General features: G+C 39.8%; 1 protein-coding gene across 1 annotated transcript in view; it reads left to right on the forward strand.

Annotated features, from left to right (window-relative positions):
- FAM171A1 (family with sequence similarity 171 member A1) overlaps positions 1 to 22,714 on the forward strand; it is an 87,312-nt gene extending 64,598 nt beyond the window's left edge. The window contains exons 5-8 of the mRNA XM_084306746.1: positions 1,342 to 1,518; positions 15,462 to 15,578; positions 18,053 to 18,167; positions 18,800 to 22,714. Of these exons, the coding sequence (XP_084162872.1) occupies positions 1,342 to 1,518; positions 15,462 to 15,578; positions 18,053 to 18,167; positions 18,800 to 20,501 (2,111 nt within the window). The 3' untranslated portion in view covers positions 20,502 to 22,714. The remainder of the gene's footprint in view (positions 1 to 1,341; positions 1,519 to 15,461; positions 15,579 to 18,052; positions 18,168 to 18,799) is intronic.
- Positions 22,715 to 24,357: the final 1,643 nt, after the last annotated feature.

The raw sequence follows: 24,357 nt of genomic DNA on the forward strand, positions 1-24,357 counted from the left end.
CTTGGCCTGTCAGCTGGGGAACAGCAACACTCCCCTTGAAATGTGGGAAAAATGTGCGTCAAAGTAGATGCTGTTGTAAACAAGCCACACGCAGAGTTCCTTGTGGTTATTTCGCATGTCTTCAGCTTGGCACCTCTTGCAAAATTCAAAGAATTTAAAGTTCTTGGGAGTTTTGAGGAGCTCTGTCTTTTTTTCCCCTGTGCCACCCCCGCTCCTCCAGCCTTTTCCTGGTGGTGTCTTTACTTTGGTGAGCTGACTGCCCCTGAGAGGCACTGAGCTTCACAGAGGCCATTCCTTGACACTCACTGCTAGGAGACATCATCAAGGTCTTAATGCTGTTGTCCAGCACTCCCTCTGCTGTCTTAAATGGATTTGCCCTAACGAAGACTGGCACCAAGATACTACATATTCCTCAGGATCACTTGTTGTCACTTGGTGTAGCTGATGGGCACACCACCTGGGTGAAAATGTGCTTGCACAGGCAGTTAGTGCAGATATCAGGCAACAGGATTACAGGAAGGGTGTAATCTCTCTCTGCCAACCAGGCACCCCAGCCAGGCTCCTTTTCTTGTGTGCAAAGATCAGCCCCGCAGCAAAATTAGCAGCTGCACAACCACCAAGGCCAGCACAAAGGAGAAGGCAGGGCAGCTGCTTGTAGCAGCAGTGCGGACCCAGGTGGGCTCAAGCCCCTCGCAAAACTTCCAGGTCCATGCCTTTGGTTTAGACTTCTGCAGGTATTGCTTTGAGCTCCAGATCTTCTTGGTTTTAAGCAGTACCTGAAGCTTTTTTCCTGAATACCTGAATACATCTTCCTTATTTTTCTGTCATTGATTCATTTGGTTGACCTAGCTGAAGGGTTATAACATTTTTTTAAACCGCATTGTTGTGAAGTAAAGCCCATTCGCATATAGTTTAAATATAAAGAATACTAGTAATCTTGCACAGATAAGATAATACTATACATCAATTTAGCTTGGTTGATTTCAGGTGTTTGTGTTTTTTTTTTTTTGTAGTTGTTGGTGGTGTTTGGTTGGTTGGTTTTGTTTTTTAAACCCGGATTTTGTCTGTGATACCCGTGTGTATTAGTTTAAATTGAATGAAGGTGCAAAAATATATACAGGAGAATTCACATTGTATTTTTCTTGTCTTTGCTATTTTTAACTTACTTAATTTTGGAAAATTCCAAAATATATACATCTTGGTGAATTTTGTAATGTAGGGCGGATTAATACTACCTTCCCTTGAGAAATGTCAGTCCAATGCTGTGGTGTTGAACCACATGAGTGTGTCTTAAACTTCAGGAAAGTCTGTAGTCATAATATTCATTCATTCTCTTGGTAGGAAACAGCACTAGGTATGACCTCACCCCTGTCACTGCGGTCAGCGTTCACCTTCTCAACAGCGATGGGACTCCAATCCCAGTGAATGGCCCCATCTATGTAACAGTGCCTCTGCCAACAAACAGCAACTTGAAGCACAATGCACACGTTCCAGCATGGAGGTTTGACCAAAAATTTGGTAGGTAACATTTAACTGTGCTTCCTTCGATGGCTTCGTTTATCTGAAAATGATGTCTCACTGCATTTATTATGTTATATATTGAAGTTTTCACTGGAGTGTACAGAAATAGGTTTTCTGTCTAAAAGGAGAGAAGACAGAGTTTTATTATTCAAATAATATGTACTGTGTATGTAAATATACTTGAGCAGTATGAGGTGCCACTTCCAGACAAAAATCTTTTGTAAATGTAATATTTTACAATTATTAAATATTTTACATAAAACAATTTTGAGAGGACTTGATTTCAGCCAGAGACTGAGAAACAGACATAACGGCTGCCGCACTGAAGTGGAAGTCTGGAGAAATGGAAACTAGCCTTATCTCTGCCACCAGTCAGCTATTTGACCTTTGGTCCATCTCTTTTCTCTGTGGCTCAGTTTCCTGTCTGACAGATAGGAAACATAATACTGACTCCTTTTGTAAATCACTTTGAGGTTGACTAATACCATCAAGAAAGTACGTGTAGATGTTTAAAAAAAAAGTCATGAAATATTTTCAAAGGACAAAAAGCCTAATTAACATGATCTGTAAAATGTTCTCGTTTTTTTACATTGCAGAATAACTTTTGCTGTAGTGAGCGGGATTTCTCCATAAATCTGTGTTATAGGATCTCTGTTTTTTTGATATAGGGGTTATTTTTGTTTAGGGTTTTGTGGGTTTTGGTTTGGTTGTGTTGTTTGTTTTTTTTTATTGATTTGTTTTGTTTTCATTGCTAGCTGGTATACCATGCTGGCCTTCTTTATACCTTCAAAGTGTAAAGAATTAAGGGTATAAGTCTTGTCCTGGTGATTCTACTTCAGTTATTCCATTGTACTTTCTGAAGTATGTACCAGATGGTTGCTAAAAAGAAGTCAAGGAAGAAGAATGGAAGGTGAGAAAAGCGGAGGCTGTGAGATAGAGAGAATGAAAAAGAAGCCAGAGATGCAGATCATTACAGACAATCAGTGGAGCTTTGTCCCTGCAAGGCAAAAGTTTGAGCCAGTTTATGATCACATCCAGAAGCAGAACTGGCCTGAATCCACTCTGTTGGGGGAAGGGGTAAGAGAGAGGTGAGGGGGGAAATAGTGTTTTTGCTTCCTTCCTGCCTCTGTTTGCTGAAAAAGGCTTCTTTTTTTTTTTTTTTTTTTTTTTTTAAATAGCATTCCTGCTAAATCCTTTGTCAGGAATTAGATGTATTAGAGAGTACAGCAGTAGGATTTAATAAAGAGTAGTTTTGAACACAGTACAAAATTGAACAGTAGAAGAAGAGTGTGATGATGGGTTCAGGGTTCCCCTTAACTGGGGAAATGTTGGTTTTCTTGTGGTAAGTAACAGTAAGTTTTACTTACTTTCTGCCTGACACTGATTTTGATTTGTGATTCTAGAAAGTGTTTTGTTTTCCCTTGTTCAAGAAGAGGCTGGTAAGACTGGCTCACGTTTGCCTTCTCCACAAGAAGCAGTCCATCCCTAATCCTTCCTGTCAGCTGCGTTACAACCGTAGCATGCCTCACTGCTAGTTACTCACTGCTAGTAAAATGGCTCTGATTTTGATTACGGAGCTTTTTCATTTATGGCCAAATTTCCATGCCCCTTTGGTGAGGCCTCCAAAGCTCTCTTACAATGGAAGATGTGTTTTTACTGTTGCATATAAAAAGCTAGTTACACTGTTAAGTGGAGTATATGTTAGTATAGATAAATATGGGCTCATTAATTAGTGGTGCAGCTTGAGGCTCCCAATCTTGAGACAAGTTCAGCCTTGTTTGCTTCATGACAAAGTGCTGGAGCACTTGGGGTGTTGTGAGGAGAAGGCATGAGGACTGCTAAACAAAAAGCATTTTTTGTCAGGGCTCTTGACTTCACAAAGCCACGGAGAGGAAGGTATTGAAGACGTTATGCTTAGGCTCCAGCTCACACTTCAGCTGAAGTAAGCATCTTTCCATGCAGCCGAAGACATTGAACAAAGGCTCATTTAAGCCCTGATTGCAGCATGCCAGTTCTAGCAGAATTTTGGCCACATCCCAACCAATTTAAATTAGAGCAGCCTAATTTAATAAGTAGAGCAGCTACTCTATCTTTTGCGGGCTACATTAGCACCCTAAGGGCTGTCAACCTAGCCATATGTAGCGCGAACGCGGTGGTACCCTGTCATTCCCCATGCCTGTTGTGCTTGGAGTCTGAAGGGAGGAGGATGGCCGATAACTGGGATGGCTCCATGCTGGAGAAATGTTTACCAGGCAAGTAAGTTGGTGTAACGTTTGCATTGCCGGATCTGTGCCTGCTCAGGATAGGCCCTCTAACCTCATTATTCTGATTTTGGCTTTCATTTCAGGAGCTGTATTTTCAGTGTTAATTATGTTGCGGTCTCTCCTTAATAGATTTTCAGTGGCTTAAATTTTCACACTTGTATCTGAAAATTGAGTAAATGCCAGAGATGGAAAACTGTGAATATATTACGAGGCAATAATGCAGTGCTTCTCTCTAGCGTATTTGCAGTACAGTGGGCGCTTGTTCATTCAAGCTATTGTTTTTGTTCAGAATCCATGTGGTTGTCATCATTACTGTAGGAAGTGTAATTTCTGCTCTAAAAAGCAGAAAAACTTTTTCACTTTTAGGGGAGGGAGTGGAGAAGGGACAGAAACACTAGAAATGTATTTCAATTCTTAGAATCGCATACGTTCTGCTGAGCTCATGATGTACTGGTATAAACCCAGTGGCATCTGACTGGAAGTGCAGAGATTTTCATAGTTTCTACAGAAATTATGCGTATTTGCATATTACTGCAGCCAAAAATAATTAATGGCTTCTTAGGATGTTTACCATAAACAGTCTGTATTTTCATTGCCACAGTTTCTGTCTTTTCTCCAGGAAGAACTGGAGAGAGAAGGGGGAGAAGCAGCATAGTTTGCTTAAGGCTGAGGGTAGCTCCACTGACACTGATGAAACAGCCAGCCAGAAAAAGCAGGCTGACACCAAGATAAGACAATCTGCTGCATCTAGTTTATATTGTTACAAACGAGATGTTTCATTACAAAACAAACTTACTGCCTTGCCTGCATGGTGAACAAATTAAAGCACTAATACCTTTGTGAATAATTAATGAAATGAAGAGCATCTAACTATGCTCTGGAGAAGTTTTAGGACAAATGAATGCATCCAACCTTGTTCTTGTGCTGCTCAGCCACCTTTCTCTGCAGCAATTCTTGGTGTTGGTAATAGGCACAGGTGCAGTGATGTTGTGGAGGCATACAGTAAAATGCAATTTCATCATTCTGCACTGTTGATAATACCTGTATCTCTCTTGCATTTCATGCACCACTGGAAGAGTGCTTATATTTCAGTTTTGAACATAGGAGATACGGATTTTCATTTTTATAATCAGGATTGTTTAGTGATTTTTGTTTTGTTTTGTTTTTCCATTTTCTAAGTCCTGTCTTATTTCCCTCCAAACTCTGAAGTGGTTGAAAACTTTTTATTTTTTTCTTTATCCTTAAGCAGATGTTTGGCATCATGACTTCCTCCTTGTGTGTTTGCCTTGATGTCAGTAGGATTTACAGCAATATACACCAAATTTCTGTCCCGGACTTCTTTCTAACCTTGTCCATTTCTGTCAGAAATGAATACCGCAGATCCCAGTTGAAATTAAACTTTTTACCTCCTGCATGTTCTCCAGCTCCCACCAGCTTGGCTGAATAACACAGTGGTTGTTCAGCTGTGTTCTCCTCAGCCACCATTGGAATGGTTTTTTGCTTTATGCTAAGGTGTCCATTTTTCATTTGAATCAGTGAGCAAAACTGTAAGACCAGAACTCTTCATTTCAAGTTCTCACTTTCATCCCATGTGGTATGGAAGCATTACATTGCCTGTAGACTACTAGATCTATATCTAGATCTGTATGAATGACTTAAAAGTATTACTAAATACTACAGATTCACATAATATGGAAGTGAAGTTTATTCTTTAGTGACAGTACCAATGCATCTGCTTATTTCTGAATCCAACCAAGTAACAAGAAAATATTTTCAACATTTTTCAACAGTGTATGGCAAAAGACTCTTGGAGTGAAGGAGATAAACCTCCTCCCTTTGTCTCCTCACTCCTTAAAATGTGTTCCCTTTTGTGCAGTAACATACATGAAATTCAGAGTACTATTCCTCTGTTCCTGCTCCTCCCCAAACACTTGGTGTACATCACGGACATGACCTTGTGGGGTTTAAATTGCTAGCTTCTTCACAGGGGAGGAGATTTTCCCCAGTGCCTGAAAGCTCAACCATGTATTAATGTAAAGTGATAGCAGAATATGGAGACAAGTATCTTGGGGAACTCTTTTTATAGCTTTATAAAGAGCAATATTTTATGTACTCTCACTGTGCTGTGTCAGTGCTTTCTGGCTGCATTTGATGCCATAATAGATATCTAAATACATTGGGATGTCTGATACTTTTTACTGGGTGACGTGCTGCCTCCACTGAAAAAATATCCATTGATTTTAGTGGAGTCAGAATGTCCTATGTGTTCCTTCTTCAGCAAAATGAAGATAATGTTTTCTGTGCTCGTAAGAAGTTGTGAGAATATACTTGCATATAAAGACTGTGGGTACCTATTTAAACTTGACTGCAATATGGTTTTGTTGTATTTCGTGTAGGTCAAGTGCATTTTGTGTTCCTAGCGCTTACAGGGAGAGAGGAGCAGCTCCTGTCAGGATGTGTAGCAGGTTACGTCTGCCTGTCTAATAGTTGTAGATAAGGTGACTTGTAAAAGTCTCCAATTTGAACTTCCCATGTGGTAGCAATAATAATTCTCCCAAAGGAAACAACAACTTTTTCATAGTTTAAAAATAAAATGCATTCCTCTTTGTTGTGGATTCGGTTAACTTCTGATTGCCACCATATTCATGCACTGCATGATAGACATGAAATAAATTAACAAAAAAATAATGCAGTCCATGCTCTGAACTTAGGTCAGACAGACTGTGTTTGGACTACATACAGCTGCTTACGTGACCTGGGACTTCATGTGCTTCTCAGTGGGTTTTTCTGGGTTTGCTACATGTAAGAGATGTGCATAACACTGTTACTGTAATTGGCTTTTGCATTGCCCCGAGTCCCAGCAAAAAATGCATTACTGTAATCAGCGCAGTGAACATGTTCTCTGCCCCCAAAGCCTGGTTTTAATACAAGCAGCATAACCAGCTTTGCAGACTGCAGGGAGATGAAGCCACCACAATGCTGATACAAGTTCCTTGACAATTTGAATTTCATTTCCATTCTGTGATTCTGTAATATGCGAGGGCACTGCTTTACTGCGAGGATGACAGAGCACTGGAACAGGTTGCCCAGAGAGGTTGTGGAGTTTCCTTCTCTGGAGATATTCAAAACCTGCCTGGATGCCATCGTGTGCAACGTGCTCTGAGTGATCCCGCTCGGCAGGGGTGTTGGACCCGATGATCTTCAGAGGTCCCTTCCAACCTCGCCATTCTGTGACTCTGTGACTTCCTTCCTATGTTAACTGTCAAGGTTAGACTATTCTTAAAAACTAAATACACCGAGGAATACAGATTTTTAACTAACTGCTTTTAAAGAATTTCATATTTTGTGTGTTGCCATAGAAATGGCAGCTCCCAAACCCAGCTTTTTACCATATACGATGTCTACATAATAGGTGCAGATATAATTGCAGAGTAGTAGACAGACCTCAGCAGTGAAAGGAAAAGAAAGAAGCTCTTCCCCTGATGCTTCACAGCGTTGCTCGCTGAGGTATGTTTCACTATCTTGAGTCCTTTGGAGAGGTGCAGTGGATCACAGGAGGCAGCCAGGTTTGTTTGTGGATATGTACATTGTTTTAAAAATGTCTGTTGTGGTCTTCACACGTGTAAGTGATGTGAATGGATTCCTTGATCCTGTCCCCACCTCTTGTGCTGTCTGAGCTGAGTGAGTGGTGGCAAGAGGAATCTGTGGCAAAGCAGAGCTGGTAGGGCATTTTGGGGAGATTAAGAGGACGTTGAAGGAATCAGGTCGGTGCCAAAATTTGCTATGTGAAAATAATCTACCATTATGTTGTCAAGGAAATCAAACTTGAAACAAATAGCATTGCTTCTGGGAACAGGTTTTATTAATAGACTATACATTGTATTGTGTAGATGGCCCTGTAGCTCCACCTACAGAAGCCACGCAGTAGAAGGTGGGACAAGATAGACATCAAAACTCAGGAAGTGGAGAAAAGCAGCCGCACAAGCAAGCGCTCTTGAGTTGGAGAGGAATTGAAGGTTGGTGGAAATAGAGGTAGGAGTGCATAGAGCAGGAGGGCACATCGAGTGTGAAGCGTCTGGCTGGGGTTGGAAGAAGCCGGGGAAGCCCTGGGACAGCCTTGCTCTGCAGCCTTGGGATGGTAGATAAATCACAACAGGCTTCTGCTTCCACTGCCAGCCTGAGACCGTGAGTGTGACGTGAGGCAGAGTGAAGGAAAAGGCATGCAGTGTGTTGAATTGCCTCATCCTTTTACTTATTACTTATTCTAATAATTTTGTCAATAGCTGACTGTGATTAATAATACGATAAAGTGAGGATTAAAGGCAGTATCTTTCATGTACGCGAGTGACCAGGGATGGTGGCTCAGCAAGCATAACTAAGCTTTCCTTTTTGAAATATAATTATTAAGCAAGAATTATGCATGGAAGTCATTTTATTTAATAAGTCACTTCTGTTCTGGCATTCTGGAAGGAAATGCTGAGGGGACCGAAACAATGCTTGCAGTTCCTGTATGATGTGCTCTGCCTTCTGCCCAGACACAATTAAAATTATTAAATAAAAACGGGCATGCTCTTTTGTTATATATTTGACAGGTGATTTGAGGGAAAGATGAATAGAGTTTGCAAAAGCTACAGAGCTTCTCAAACATTAGTCAGGAATTGAACTGGTAGATTTTGCAGAAATCTTGCAGGTAGGTTAGAAGAGTGTGTTTCCCTTAGAGCACACCAAATAATGATGGTGCTGCTAAACAGTAGCAGGACTTAGCCACGGAAGGCTTGTGTAACCAATTCTGTAACACTGGAAGAATAATGAAGGTATGAGCTCAGAGCAGGGACGTTTATTTTTTGATGTTGCCTAGCAACTCAAAAAAAAACAAAATTGTAATATTAACTTAAATACTGAAAATTTTCAAACCTGTGTGCATTGGGGGAAGGAAAAGGAGGAGAGTAATCTCTACCGATAGTCACAAGGAAGAATTTTTCAACCTCCTATTTCCTTGTTTTTTAGCTGCTTATAAAACGAACAAAAGTAAAACTAAAAAAAAAAAAACATCCTTCAGTAGGAAAACTTCCTATGCAGATTAGAGGTGATTTTCTGCTGGAAAAAGAAATCTGATAAGCAGCTTTCAGCTGGTAGAATGAAAAGCTACAATTTGTGTATGTCAGAAGTTATAACTTCTTTGTTATAACATATTTGAAAATAAATTCAAGAAGTTATTTTCAAAACTCGCCCTTGATTAACTCTCCATAATAACATTGCCATTGGAAGTGTCTAAATCAATTACTTCTAGAAACACTGGCAGGGGTGTTCTGAATATCCTTTGCAGTCCCGCAGTCTGTCTGATAATAAGCTGGCTCTTGCCTTTTGACACACACACCTCCATTTAAATGGGAATCTCTGCTTAAACAGGATGTTCCTACAAGACATTGTAGACATCACAGAAGAGAGCTGTGCTGTTAGAAAACCACTTCTCATTAAAAAATATTTATTTAAAACATCTACGCTATTAAATAGTACTGTTAAAAGCCTCTGTCTTTTCTTTCAAAAAATCTTTTGTCCGGGGAAGTTAATGTTGTGAATAAAAATAAATTCATCTAATGGGATTAGGGTTAATTTGCTCTCTGGCTAATTAAATCCTCTTATTTGCCAAACCAATTGGAAGGAAATCATTTGTGCTGTATAAGTAGCACAACTTTGGTTCCCTGCTTGATACCTTTCAGTGTGATTGGATGATCCTATCACCAAGTTGTTTAAAAGAACCAAAATAAAAAGCAAACTGTGCTTAGTCAGTGGACGACCCTCTTAACAAAAGCTCATGTGTAAAAGTAAATTATGGAAAAGAAAACCACAGCTGCCATAAATTTAAACACTGGTGTTATTTAGACATTATGACTGTCCTTAGGAGAAGCTGCTGGCTACAGGACACTCCTCTGACTGTCACTGACCAGAATTGTTTTGATCAGCAATAGGAAGGATGCACAGTCAAAGAAAGCAGAAGTCAGTGCAGTGGTAATGATCTGGAAGGCTCTGAATTGGTCAGCTTAGAAAGTTTGATATGAACTAAGCGCTATTACACATTCCCCAGAGGGCTGAGTTCGGTGCTCGAATGCCAATGTGCAAACTCCTATTGAAGTCAGCACACCCAGCTAAAAGGGGCATTTGTCTCCTTTATTCTTGACTTTAATAGGAGTCACATGCATCTATCCAGAGCAGATGGCCTCGCGTGGCAGCGCTGCCTGAATTCAGCCCAGTCCTGCATCCCGTAAGCCAACAGGAGGTTTGCCATTTACTTTGGTTGGAGCAGTGTGTGATTGTCAGCGTGCACGGTCACACACATGGAAGCCAGAGGGGCGTACGTTTCCACTGATTTTACTAGAGATTAATCTAAAATAGTAAAGTCTAGCTTTAAATATATGCAAGTAGTGACTTGATCAGAGGCGCCATGCCTCTAGACTGCAAAAGCAGACCCATTTGTGCTGTCTGGATCCAGCAAGCTGTCACATTGAATAGCATCTTCAAAGACAATAGGATGTGTCTTTTCTGGGCAGGCTGGCCATACGTGCAGTGACCTGATTTTGCAGAGAAATAGTCTAGAACAGGTTTTACATAATGGATTTTCTGCAATAGCTGCCCATCTGGATATTCTCCTTGCTGAAAGTGCTTTTTTTTCAAGCTGATTGAGAAGTAAGTTAGATAACAGAAAGGCGTTTTTAGTGCAGAATGTGTGCTAAAATGGAGGTCTAATATGAAAACCTTTTGCTGCTAAAATTACTTAGGATAAAATTACTTAGGATAGTAACCTCTTCCCCCTTATTGGAAAGTCCTAAAAGCTGTCTGAGATAAATAAGCATGCTCATCACAATCAAAGTTGCAGCAGAGTAATAACTCTAGCAGAACTTCTCCTGCTCTGCTGAAATCTTCAGAATGTCTCTGGTATTTGGGTATTTCTGCAGTCAGATGGAGCTCAGCTTTATCTGATTTTTTTTTTATTAGAAGTTTTCTTAAAGTACTCTCATTTTTTATATCCTTTGCAGTGTTATTGATGGTAGTTTTCGTACTTTACTTCACTTAAATGTAGAAAGGCATGCTGGGCAGCAGTTTTAAAAGGTTTTTTAGAAGAATTTTGTTAAATGGCAACATTTATTCCAAGATATCAGTAACACTAAATGCAGTTTTTGTGAGGAAAGAGTTAAGAAACTCCTAGGTTTTCCCCCTGCCATTAGCTTGAGCCAGGAGACAGCTCCCCTGACTTGAGTCCTGGATCAGCGTGTTGGCTTCACTGAGCAGTAATAGAGGAAAAAGTGGAAGAGAAATGTAAAAATGATCTATAAGCAAGATTGTCTCTATATATAGAAGTTTTCCGTGAAGCACCAGACACTCTTTAAGAATTGATGACAAATTGGCTCAAATGGTGCCGCGCTGACAAACTCTACTGAACTTGCTGTTTCTGCTCCAAGGAGATATTGGCGTGTTTTCTTTGGAACTACACAGCCAGTCTTGAACAAAAATGATCAGTTCCATTACATCCAGTCGTTCGTATTGCTGCTTGTTTATAAGCGTGTGTTCCTTGCTACTTAGCAGTTGTTACACATTGTGTATAACTTAGCAAGCAGTGGAGCTACTCAGTTGTGCTGACTTGGGAGGAAAAAGGAAGTAGATGATATAGGATGTTTGGAGAATAATGAATTAAATTATCATAACACTTAGCCGTGCAGGGAGATAAAACCTCTGTTCCCTCCTAAATCCTTCTGTTTAGTTCTCCTGCAATTGTAATCCTGCCTGCACAGAAGAAGCGAATGCTGCTTGCCTTTATTCCGTTTGCAAGCTAGTGAATAGGAGAGGACAGAAAATGGAAGAAGTTCATTATTCACTGCCCCTCGGTCTTCCCTCTTGCTTACAAGAACAAGTACACGAGGACACAGCGGGTAGTTAGCTGCACTTTTGGAGAGCATCTTGCTTCCAACTGCAAGGAAGGACCTGGAACAGGATAAGGAATTCATTCTTGATACTGCACAGCAGCAAACTGCTGCTTCCTCGAGGCAGCTTGAAATGCTAAGAGCATAGCCTGTAAGTACAACGTGATTGACTTTTGCTCGGTAGAAGGTCCAACATTAGTCATTACAGTGAGGTGTTGCACATGGAGAGTTATAAAAACACTGCTTGGTGTTTACTGGGAGTTGAAAAGTGACCAGGGTGTTAGTCCCTATGAAGGATGAAGTATGAGAGAGACCTGGGAACGCCCTAATGGACTTACAGAATACCGCAGGCACATCACTTCCCTCCAGTAACACTGTGTTGGCTTTCAGTTACTTGATCACAAAAGAAACAAGACAGCATTTTGTGTTTCAGCTGTTTCCCCTCAAACCTGTTTTTCTGCTGCTGTTGTGAAGGATGGAGTTCTTCATTCTCCTCATCCCTCCATATGGGAGGATACTCTTATATTAGGGAACTATCGGTAAGAGACGGCAGAAGTGTAAGGCAAGTTTATCAGCAAACTAGTGAACCAGGAAAATATTAAAAAGGGCAGCCAACGAGATTGTTTTACCATGGGAACCCACACTTGGCATTGCTCTGATGAAGGAACTTACATCAGTGCCATTTTAAAAGTAATTATTTTACATCCGTCCTCACATGCTAACATGTAGGGTATGGTCAACAGAAGCGTCTTAACTCCTGTCTGAGGGTAAGTGGTATCAGATATATGTCTCTTAGGTTTTTAAAACTCCTAGCTGTGCATAACAGAGCAAATAAATTCCATTTTTCCCAAGTGCTACACCAACCATTGCATTTCCTCGTGTGTATCCAGTGGTTAGCAAAAACGGGTGATCTAAATGAGCAGAAGACAAACGTGAAACCCAACCGACCTTGTGCAGGCGACACCATTGTTTGCATCCCTTGCAAGTGCAGGGATTCCTTTCGTTGCTAAAATATGAGCAATCCGAGCTGCTGCTTGGTTGGCAGGATGGCAGCTGAGCTCTGCTCACTGCGATAAGAGTGCAGCCTCTGTTAGCTCCTTGATCGCCACATTATGCAAGCTGGGTATTACCGAGCAAAAGGCTTTTAAAGAGGCATTACAGGGATTGTGTTCGCTGGAAGGCAGCGTAATGCCAGTAAGGCAAGCTGGACACAAGGTCCCCCTAGTGAAGAAATCAATAATAGCTTCTGCTCAAAGAGGTAATTAACTATAAAAATAGATGACAAAGATGGCAGTGAAATTCGCTGTGTTACCTATGTATGTATTTTGTCTGTGCGAAAATTTAGGGGGGTTAGAGACTGTAAAAATAGTAAGTTCATCACCCAGGCCCTGCCATTCTTCCTTTTTTTTTTTTTTAAACAGAACTTTTGTGTGCTGATCTTAATGTTTTCTTTCACGTAGTTGTGTATTTGAATAGTTGGTGCATATTCCTTTTTTTTGAGATAGCAGTTTTCTCATTATCTCCACATGGATTTTTACTCCACAGATCTTGCAGGGAAAAAATAAAAAATAAAAGTGCAATTTAAGCTTGCAGTCTTCTTATCAAGTGGCATTTTTCGGCACAAGATAGAAGTGACCCAGTGGGCTTTTTTTCAGCTTGTGGTTCAGGCCTGTTACCATAATGCATTCTGAAAAAAAGTGCATTGGTAGAAAATCTGAAGGGAAAACGGCCATCCTGGGGAAGCAAATGAATCTGCTTTTCCTAGTTTTTCCGGAAACTTTTACACACAACTGGACAATTCAGTTCTGTTCTTCTTGATAATAATTCCCAAAAATTGGTAAAGTAATGACTACACCAAGGTGTTCGGATACAATATTTATTGATGCAAGTCTACACATCCAGGTTTTGATCTGTCTGGTACTGTGAATCAAAAAGCCTCATCTTGCCTGACTTTCTGTCTGAAATAACAGGTTATTGCTACTGTGTACAGACTGAAAATGATACTTGGAGAAGAGAAAAATTGTCAGTAATTTCTTTCTCCTGTTGGCCACAAAGTCAGGTTGGTTTCAAATGCAGAGCCACTAGTCAGATGGTGGGCTTCACGGGTGTACTTACTCAGGAAAAATCAATAGCAGAGAGGAAATAAATACTCAGAAAAGCCGTTCTCTTATACAGAGGGTCTGCACAGGTGGATAATCCCAGAAACATGGAGGAAATCATCAGGATATCAGTGGGTTTTTTTTAATAAAAAATAAAGCATGTCCTCCGTGTGTTCTGCATTGACTGCTAAACGTGCAGCTGACTTGCATCCACAAATGCTCGTGCTTAGTGCTGAGTGACACCTGATGAAAAGCACCTTTCCAGGAGTGCCATGTAGGAGACTACTAAAAGAGAAGGGATTCACAAGTGCAAGGTGCAACTTGCTTTTCAAGTGGGTGTTTGAAGCCGAGTAAGGTAAACACAGCGTTCTGCCTGCCTTTTAGGTAGAAATTCAGAGTTACTCTATGGAAATTCAAAGGGATTTATTCCTTCTGTGTATGCAGCTAAGCTGTACTGGTAGTGGCTGCAAAGAACCTTGTCTAGGCTGCATTATTTTAATCAGTGCGGTCCCCACTGGTGATGCCAAGCCAGGGCTGCAGCTTCAGGAAATGCCTCCTGGACCTGCCTTCCCACTGCTCACTCCTGTTTTCTTGCAGCTGGGGAATCTTTTTGCACAGACCCATGCAGGTAACCCATCTCTTACCTGCAGTCTGATTATTTAACTCTCAGCAGTGCACGGTGTAGCAATCCTGTGCTGCTTTCAAAGAGGAAAAGATGGGAGCCATCTACAAACCAAAATGGACATTTAATATATTAGAAATCAAGGTGATTTTTTTATTTTTTTTTTCTCTAACAGCTCCAGAATTAGAGGTCTTAAAAAATGACAAAAAAAAAAAAAAAAAAAAAAAAAAAAGATGAACTGTTTTGGTCATAAAGGTGTTCTGTAGCCCAATTCTTGCAAGATAGCTTATCTTAGAAAGGCTCTCAACTAATACAGATCACCACTCTGGACTATTAACGAGTTTTGTTAACTTAAACACATGGTTTTAATATTGTCTGCTCTACTTATTTTGAAATGATCACTTCCTAAGTCTAAAAAAATTATTGTATTTCCTTTGAGAAACATGTTTTAGAAAACTCATCATCCGTTACCAGGCAAACAGCATTCCCCAATGCATACACACTGTGAATGACTAACATTGCTGAATCAAAGTGATGGGACAACTTACTTTTACACTTACTGGAAATAACATTTTTAAGCCTTTTTTCTGTATGGGAAAAACGACATTTCTGGGAACACCACTCGCACTGCCAAGAGATAGAAGGGTGGTGTGGAGAACTCGTGTGGTCTGAGAGATCTGCTGTCTCTTGAAATAGAGTTTTTAAGGGGGCTGTCTACATATAATCAGCTCCAGGAATATCATTCTTGGAAAAAGTGGAATCTAACATGACAATAATTATACTCTATAACCCCTTTTTGAACCTTTGAGTTATACTAAATTTTAAGGACTTTTCCGTACAGAGCTTCTGAAAAGGCCTCAGGGACGATTGCCTGGGGGAGCCCTCAGGTATTATTGACAGAAAGGCACCATCTCCCACTTCACAGCAAGGCGTACAACACCGAAAGCACATTGATAGGTTACTGTTTGCTTTTCCACTCGTTTGCAGAGGAAGGTGTGGATATATCTGTAACGCCTTTCTACAACCTTTATATTTCCAGGGACATGGCTGAAGAGTAGTTTGGGCCTTGTACAACAAGAAGGAAATCAGTTGACTTGGACTTATATTGCACCTCAGCTGGGCTACTGGGTTGCAGCCATGTCACCTACTATCCCAGGTAAGATGGAATTGAATTTTATTGATACGTCCATCATTGAGTAATTATTTATTCATATATGATGTTTATATTTTTCAGAATGACCTCATCTGAGATGCCACAGCTTGATCAATAATGGATTATTAGAAAACAGAAATCTGAAAGTAAAGGGCTAAAATCTTTTGGGGACTGTGGGGGGCAAAAACTGTGCTCAAAAGTTGTTTTGAGTTTGCTAATCTCTGAACCATTTCAATGGGAAACTTTTTAAAGTGTTCCTGCTTTGATGCATTTGTCACCACTGCCTGGCAGAGCCATTGCTAGAAAATGAAGGGAGTTGTAACATCAATGTATTGGTATCCAGTAGGTAGAAAAATGTTTTATGAAGTTTCTATACAGAAACTCCCAAATTAATTGATACATCTAAGACCAGCATCATGCCAGATCAGACGTTTACTAATGAACTGATTGACAGTAACATTTTTTGGACTTTTTTTTTCCTCTGAAGATCCCCATTTTGCTGTGGCTTAGGCTTTGCGTCATCTTGGTGATTGATTAATTTTCACCACGATTAACTTAGGGTAAAAGCTGCAGGAAGTGTATCAGTAGAGCGGCCTTGGTAGATGGAAATACTGGTTGCCATCTGCAAGCTTCTGTACAACTTCAGGTAGTCACTCTGGACTAGTGTTAGGTTTGCATCTGTGCCCATGGAGATTATAACGTTGCAGCCTCCTCCTCCTTTTTCCTATCTGAGGCTGCCTCAGGTTTCTTAGTATTAGTTCTTCAGCCAACAAAAATCAGAGATACTTCTCTATAAATGAGCCAATCAAGCAAACAAAAATCTCGTATTCTTAGAGAGGACGAAAACCAAATACAGTAGAAATGAGAACATTCTTGCCTTGGATGTACAAGCCAAATAAACTATATTGAACCAAAAAAACAAACTCTAACATGAGGACTTTGTTTTTAAAGTCTACTTGTATAGTCCATGAAGTCATTTCATGCTATGTAGAGTGGTTTTTTTTCTGTATTATACATTATGTAAGCTTTTTATTTAAGGTATATTACCTTAAACTGCTAGAATATTCACTTGATTCATTGCTGACTGGAGTTTAGGTAAAGGTGCAGATCAAAATAAACTATTATATGGAATTTAATGGAATTTTATAAAATAATTGTACTTTAAGAAAAAACAACTGCTCTGAGCCAAATGCCACAGACTGTAGGGAAGTTCCAGTAGCCATGAAATTGGGACTGTAATTCTTAAGTTAGGAGGCAGCCTGTAGCTCTTAATAGGAGAAGGCCTACGTTTGTCTTTGCAATTTAACTTGTACGGCGGAATTTCTGCTTTTATTCTACGTTTCCTTCTTTCTGAGGGCTAGGTCAGAGTTCCTAAAACTTTATTGTAATGGGAGCAACATTTTCATGAAAAAAATCAAATAATTTTTCTCGTCTTTTTGCTTAATGTATCAACAACAGTATCAATCAGTTATGTAAAGGTAATTGTGAGATAGAATGTATAAATACTTAGATTTCCCAAATGTAATCTACCTCATGTTATTTTTAATCAGGCTAATGTCTTTTTGCTTATTTTGTCTCCTCAATGAATCTATTCAATTTCTTATCCTAATAAATAGACAGAAGTGAGCTTTGCTTTCCTAGCAGTGGCTCTACAGACCACTCAAGATCCGCAAATGAGGATTTACAAACCTCATGACCTAGAACCTTAATGTTGCTCAAGTTTGCTGTCCTTCACGGTACATGCATGTTACTCTGTCAGCTGGCGCCGTACCTCCTTGCCTGCAGAGGGAAATTTGGGCCTTTATTTCAAAATCATGATAAGGATTTTACAAACCAGCAGGGTTACACATGCAAAATTGTGCACAGATGCTGTCCACATGTGTGCATTCTCTCTATGTTAGACCATTTCCTAAGCATTATTGGACCCTGGAGTTACAACACTGTTTCACTAGTGGTTTGCTTTTTAAAGCTACTGAAGATCCACTTGGCTTGGCTTGGTCTAGGCTTAAGAGCACCAACACATCTTCCAACGAATCCTGTATTGCAATGTATGTACTGTTCAGTGCAAAGCAACACAAATGTCCTTAGAGAGTTGTTAGCCACAGAGCTGCTACATGCATTACAGTGCTGGAAGATGCTGTGATGACTTTTCTGCAGTGATGACAGCTTTAGTGCACTGTGTCAGCATCAGGACCTGGAAGGCAGCAATCACTGATGCATGCTCCCATTGAAACTAACTGCTTTTCCACAGAATGATCTATTTGGACTTGCAGACATGAAAACCAGCACATGCTTTCTCCACAACTTGCTCCCTTCTTTAGAGGCGGTCTGCCCAGTGGGCACCAGGGCTTTGAGTGGCAGTGTTGCTCACTTAGCATCCTGATAACCGGGGAAGATGCCCCTCTCTGTTTAAAGTACTGTTCCTCTTCTTGTTTGCAGGTTGTTACAGGTCTAAATTCTCTTTTCTGGCCTTCCAGGTCCCGTTGTAACACACGACATTACCAGCTATCACACAATGTTTCTTTTGGCAATTTTAGGAGGGATGGCTCTCATACTTCTAGTCTTGCTGTGTCTCCTTTTGTATTATTGCAGGTAAGATTCACCATCATTACTTAGGCCATGTTGGAAGTGTAAACTTTTTTGTGCTCATGAAATTGAAAGCTGTTGTATTTAAACTTTTGTACTTGAAATGAAAGAAGAAGAAAGCAAGCACTTGAAAGTAAAAGAAATAGATCAATTTAATGTGTTCCTGATTGCATATGCAGCACATATAGTCCCTGCCTTTGGTAGGATGGTAGCTGAATGGAGCACACACACCTGTGTTTTCTAAAACCTTCTATCAAACATAGGCATTGGTCCAAGATCTATGTAATTCTATCTGTTCTGCACTTGCCAGTGACCTTTTTAATCACTCCTATATTAAAATGAATGTTAAGCTTATAGCAGCAAGTGTATATTAATGTGTGATTTTGTATATGCCTCCTCCAGGCATTTGCTCCAATTTATAATTGGTGCTTGCGACATTTCCCAGTTGACATAAGTTACTCTTTAATTTTATCTTTGCTGCTACGATAAGCTTTTAATTGTTGGGTTATGTAATAAAAGCTCAATTCCCCTAACATTAATCACTGCTTAAAAATCTCCCATTGAGACGCACTTGCTGTTCTTGTTTCTGTGTACAATAGTCATAAATATGTAACTTCTTTTGTTACCGGCTTTTATAGAAGAAAATGTTTAAGACCACGTCAGCATCACAAGAAACTGCAGCTTTCCACAGCATTGGACACTTCTAAGAAGGATCAAGCAACCTCTATGTCCCATATAAATTTGATATTTTCACGCCGTGAGTCAGAATTCCCTGGCGGGCTGTCTGTTGCTAGCAATGGGCACACCGAAAACTCAGGTGCAAAGGAATTAATGAGTGCCGTCCACATGGAGATGGTTTCACCTAGTGGAGAAGCAGATATGCATACACCTATGCTCAAACACTCATTCAGTACTTCCCAGGAGTTCAGCTCCCGAGAGGAACTGCTCTCTGACAAGGAGAAAGACAAGAGCAGGATTTCCTTGGATAACCTGACTCCCAGCGGGTCTCTAAGAAAAGACTACCACAAATCAGCAGATGGCTTTCCTTTAAAGACAAGAAAATCTACAGAAACAGCTGAAGGCTACGAGTCCCCTGTCAAAGAGGAATACAGGAGAAGTTATAATGCTATGCTATCTCAGCCTTTATTTGATAAGCAAGAGAGAGAAATTCAAGTATCTATGAACCATATTGCTACTGGAAGTAAATACAATGTTCAGGAACAAATATACCCCACACCTTCAGCCCCTGAAAAAGAGCTGCTGGACTGCAGACCTACTGAATGTATGATGTCTCGTTCAGTCGATCACCTGGAAAGACCTACATCTTTCCCTCGACCAGGTCAGTTAATCTGCTGCAATTCTGTTGACCAAGTTAATGACAGTGTTTACAGAAAAGTTTTGCCTGCGTTGGTGATCCCAGGTCACTACATGAAGTTACCGGGAGAACACTCTTATGTTAGCCAGCCGCTGGTTGTCCCAGCCGACCAGCCAATTGATATAGAAAGACTTCAAGCTGAGCTTCCTAACCCCCACGCACGGCTTTTTCCACACCCCCCACAGCAGCTACAGCCCCAACAGTTGACAGCCCAAGCAATATCCCAGCAACATTTGCAAGATGCGGGTGCGACTGAGTGGAGCCAACAAAATGCTTCCATGTCTGAATCTATTTCCATTCCAGCCTCCCTTAATGATGCATCCCTGGCTCAAATGAATAGCGAAGTGCAGCTTCTTACAGAAAAGGCTTTGATGGAATTAGGAGGTGGAAAGCCATTGCCTCATCCTCGAGCTTGGTTTGTTTCTCTAGATGGACGTTCAAATGCTCACGTTAGACATTCATACATCGATCTCCAAAGAGCTGGTAGGAACGGGAGTAACGACGCCAGTTTGGACTCCGGCGTTGACATGAATGAACCAAAATCTGCACGGAAGGGAAGAGGAGATCACCTGTCTGCACCACAGAGTCACCCGCCAGTGCAAGAGCACCAGCAGAGAGAGCGGAAGGCTTCAGATAGCACAGCTTACACACAGCTTGTGTATTTGGATGATATGGACCAAAGCGGCAGCGAGTGTGGAACAGCGGTCTGTAGCCCTGAGGACAATGCTCTACGATGCCTCCTAGAAGGCACTAGTAAGAGGAGTGGTGTGCAGCTGCCCAGCCTGCAGGAGGAGACGAGAACTGTGGATACCAAACCAGAGCCATTAACTAGTCCGGAACATGGAACATCAGTTCAAGATGAGGAGGAGGATGAGGAGGACGAGGAAGACGACCAAGGGGAAGATAAGAAGAGTCCTTGGCAGAAACGAGAGGAAAGACCACTAATGACTTTCAATCTAAAGTGAGCTATTGTGAAAATCCACAATTCAGTGGAGTATAAAATTGCCAAATATTCTTTCTGTGGAAGTGCTTGATTTTTTTTTTCTTTTTCTTTTTCTTTTTTTTTTTTTGGTGGAGAGAAAAGAGAAAAACAAACTGTGGTGAGCAACATTTGAAAGAACTTAAATGCATTACTGTGTAAATGTTAGAAAAATAATTAAAATCATTCCTCTGATTAAACGGCTGCCTCCAATGAGATAGCTGAACAAAGAGTGTGATTGTTATTCCATATACTTGATATTGGTCATCCAGGATGTTGAAAATACTGACAAATTGTTTTGGTTGGTTTATGACCTCAATCTCCTTATGAATGGGAGCTGGTAAAGCTTTTGTTTTGTAGGCCATTTTTATGTTGATAATGCTACTGAAAGTATCTTAAAAACAAGAGTTTGACACATGGTGTCCAAAATTGTGCATTATCTCAATGAAAGGCTATGCATTGCTGCTTTTAGTAATATTTTGCTTATACTATGCTTTTCTTAATTTTACAAGTTGGTTGTAAACATTTTATGTCCTTTATTATAAACTACTCAGCAATTTATTTTAATGTAAAACTGCAGGAAACTTGAGTAGCATCCCTTAGCATTGAAGCCTTTTTATGAAACCAAACTGAACTTTGTGTCGACTACGATTCCTCCAATTCTGGTCCCATTTACTCAAAGTGCCTTTTTTACAGTAACAATGAACAGTCCCTTCTTTTGCTAACTCCTTTTAATTGACCCCATTTGGGATTTTATAAACTTCTGAACTTCTACCTTTTATTTTAAGCTGCATGCCAAGAGTCCCATTTTGTGCTGAGCATTCCTCATTTCAATACAGTGTATTCTGTAGCTATCATGTATATTGTGGATTCTGTTTAGCCAGGGTAGACTTAGAAGACATTTTAAAGGGCCCAGAGTAGGCAAGAAGATAGTTTCATTGACTGTATATATTGTTAGTTTCCTCTGGAATAATATGAGCTAATCATGCTCATAAAATGAATTATAGACCGAGCAAATGGACTGAATGTGTCTAGAAAAATTTTTGAAAAAAAAAATGTACTATCCAAAAGTGCCAGAATTATTCTTCTGTGCTTTCTCCATACAGAGCTGCTTGGTTATCCAAAAATTATAATTGAAAATAAACTGCAAAAAAAATCTTTGTGGATTTTTTTCCTCTATTAGTGGTCATCACATTATTTTATATTATTTAATGAGCAAAATACTTTGGTTTTCTCTTCTGCTGTGCATACTCACATGTATATCACTTACTAGCAATCAGACTTTCATCAACATCAGCCAATACGGAAATGTAGACCCCTTTTCAGAAAAGCATCCTCTCTGTCTTGGTAACTACTTAACTGTTTGCTTACGCATCACTGAAGACTTTCAAAATGAAATCCTAGTATCACCGTACCCCTCTATGTCTGCTTTGTGCGGGACCAGTTCTCGTTCTGAGACTTCTGACTTCAGCATGAATTGGGTTCAAAGAAGAAAAAGTATGTGACTTCTGCTCATGTGAGGTCCTTCATATATATTGTTTATCACATTTCATTATTTCTGTGCAGCATTAGCAGCAGCCACACTTAATAAAGTTAATTATTATATAGTCTCTAAGGTGATTAGAGAAAGTGTTATATAGTCCCTATTTAATATTAAATAATAAGCCCCAACTCACATTCATTGGTTTTGTTGGTTTATTTTTTTATTTTTATTTTTTTTTCAGTAGATGTCAAGGTTTTTGTAGAAGGCCAGTGTTGTAATTTCCATTTTACTGAATGTCTTACCTGGGAGTCTGGGCTCAACCCAGGAACGGAATCCAAATTCCCTAAATCCCAATCCTCTCCATCCACAAAGCTACACCACCTCTGTTTTGCTTTGATTCATGTTTGGCAGTGGTATATGTCTTGAAATAAATAGTATTTGTGGAGTGCATTAAATATTGAAATCACCATTTTAGCTGTATGTTGCCTTCTAGTGGTTACGTGCATTCCAGGTCTTCCTGTTCTGTTTAGGAATTTTGCTACTGACCACATGTGAGCTGGATCTGGGGGGTGGGTTACTTACTGTCCATCTGTGCAAGGTCACTGAGCTGCAAAATACTGCTTTAAAGGAGTAGTGTTTATGAGATACCAGTAAGTGCTGGTAATGCGGTGTCACTTACTAATCAGAATGCGGTGTCAAATAAACATTATGGTTAAAATTTCAGCCTACTAGAATTACTGTGCTATTTAATTTTAGCTCTGTTATCTTAAGTCTGTCATTTTTAATTACAGTCTCTTTTTCAGATTCCTTTGCAAAGTTTCCACCTTTATTATGTTGTAAAGTGAGATTATTGCTATTAAATTGCAGTGATTTGTTTCTTTAATTGTGTTGGTTTTATGTTCAAAAAACATGGTTTGAGTGTTTGATAATTTGTGATCCTAACACAGCAAATACATTTGAGCAAACACAATGTAGGCATTTGGCAAATCTTTAAAATAGCATTTTTATTACTGTGTTATCACCAGCCCTTTACTAGGTTGAATTTGATTTTGCAGAATACATAGCTTATGAAATATGTCTCACTATATCCAGCACATCCGAGCCACATGCTAAATGAAATTGGAAGAGTAACACAGATCAGATTATGGGTTGAGATTAGCATGTCTATTGTACACACGCTTGTCTAATCATAAAGTCCAGTTACAAGTTCTTTCTTTTACTTTTCAAAAACGTATCAAGGCAGACACCTTGGGAAAATATGAAGACTTTTTTTGTTTGTTTGTTTGTTTGTTTGTATTTTACAGTTGCACAATGAAGCAAGTATTAAGGTTCTAAAGTATACAGAACAAAGTGTAATTTAGATGTCAGCAGTTCCAGAAAACCCAGCAGCTTTCTAACCTAGAAAAGCAGGTTTTTTTATTTGTTTGTTTGTTTGTTTGTTTGTTTCATGGCAAGTGTTAACAGGGAAAAACTCAAAAGATTGTAATGACAAAGCTTATGAATGTCATGAAAATACATTGGACTCTAAAAATATTAGGAACAGGTTTTCAATTAATGCATCAGCCTTGAGGATTTTCTAATGGACAGTGAGTGAAGTTAATACTTTCTAAATCTTAGCTATATTATCCAAAGTACATTTATATCATAGGACCTGTGAAAGGTTCTGACTGGTGGGAGGTAATACACACACTAAGAGTCCACTGACCTAATGGTTTTCCCTCAGCTCCCACTTTGTTCCAGCTGAAGTACGTGCTTCTCAAAGCTGCTGGAACTGGAAAGTACCTGGACTTACTGTGATAATGACATTTTATTGTTGGAGTCAGAGTGCAAACATACTAAACCCAGTACAGATAGAGAAAAAATAAAATAAAATGGTTCCTGTCTCAGAGCATTTGCAATGTATCACGTGCACAAGTGTACAGAATTGCACTGAGCTTGGATGAGTATCATACAAAAAAGGCCCACCACGTGGGAATTGCTCGTGGAGCTTTGCTCTCCTGCAGGAAGTGTGGAGAAACTTTAGTAAGGTGAGTTAAGGGCTCTTGAAGTGCATTGGTGCTGTTTTTGTGTTCTGCCCTTCGTTCTACCCATGAATGCCCAATTTTATGGCAATACCCTAAACTAGTATGATCAGACATGGTAAGAAACTGTGTCCCATGTAGCTTTTAGCCTGTAGAATAGCACAGGTGCAAATTAGTAAGTGTTCAGTTAGACATTTATTCTTTTACTCTTTTTTGTCGAATGTCCCTAGTGAACCAAAAAAAAAAAACTTTTTTTTTTCTTTTTTCTTTTTTTTTATTAACCAATGAAAATCCATGTGAAGATTAAAACTTGTTACCACTGCCCTGTTACAGCCCTG

The sequence above is a fragment of the Netta rufina genome (genome assembly GCF_964035555.1).
Source record: "Netta rufina genome assembly, chromosome: 2".
In the NCBI taxonomy this organism is placed as follows: domain Eukaryota; kingdom Metazoa; phylum Chordata; class Aves; order Anseriformes; family Anatidae; genus Netta; species Netta rufina.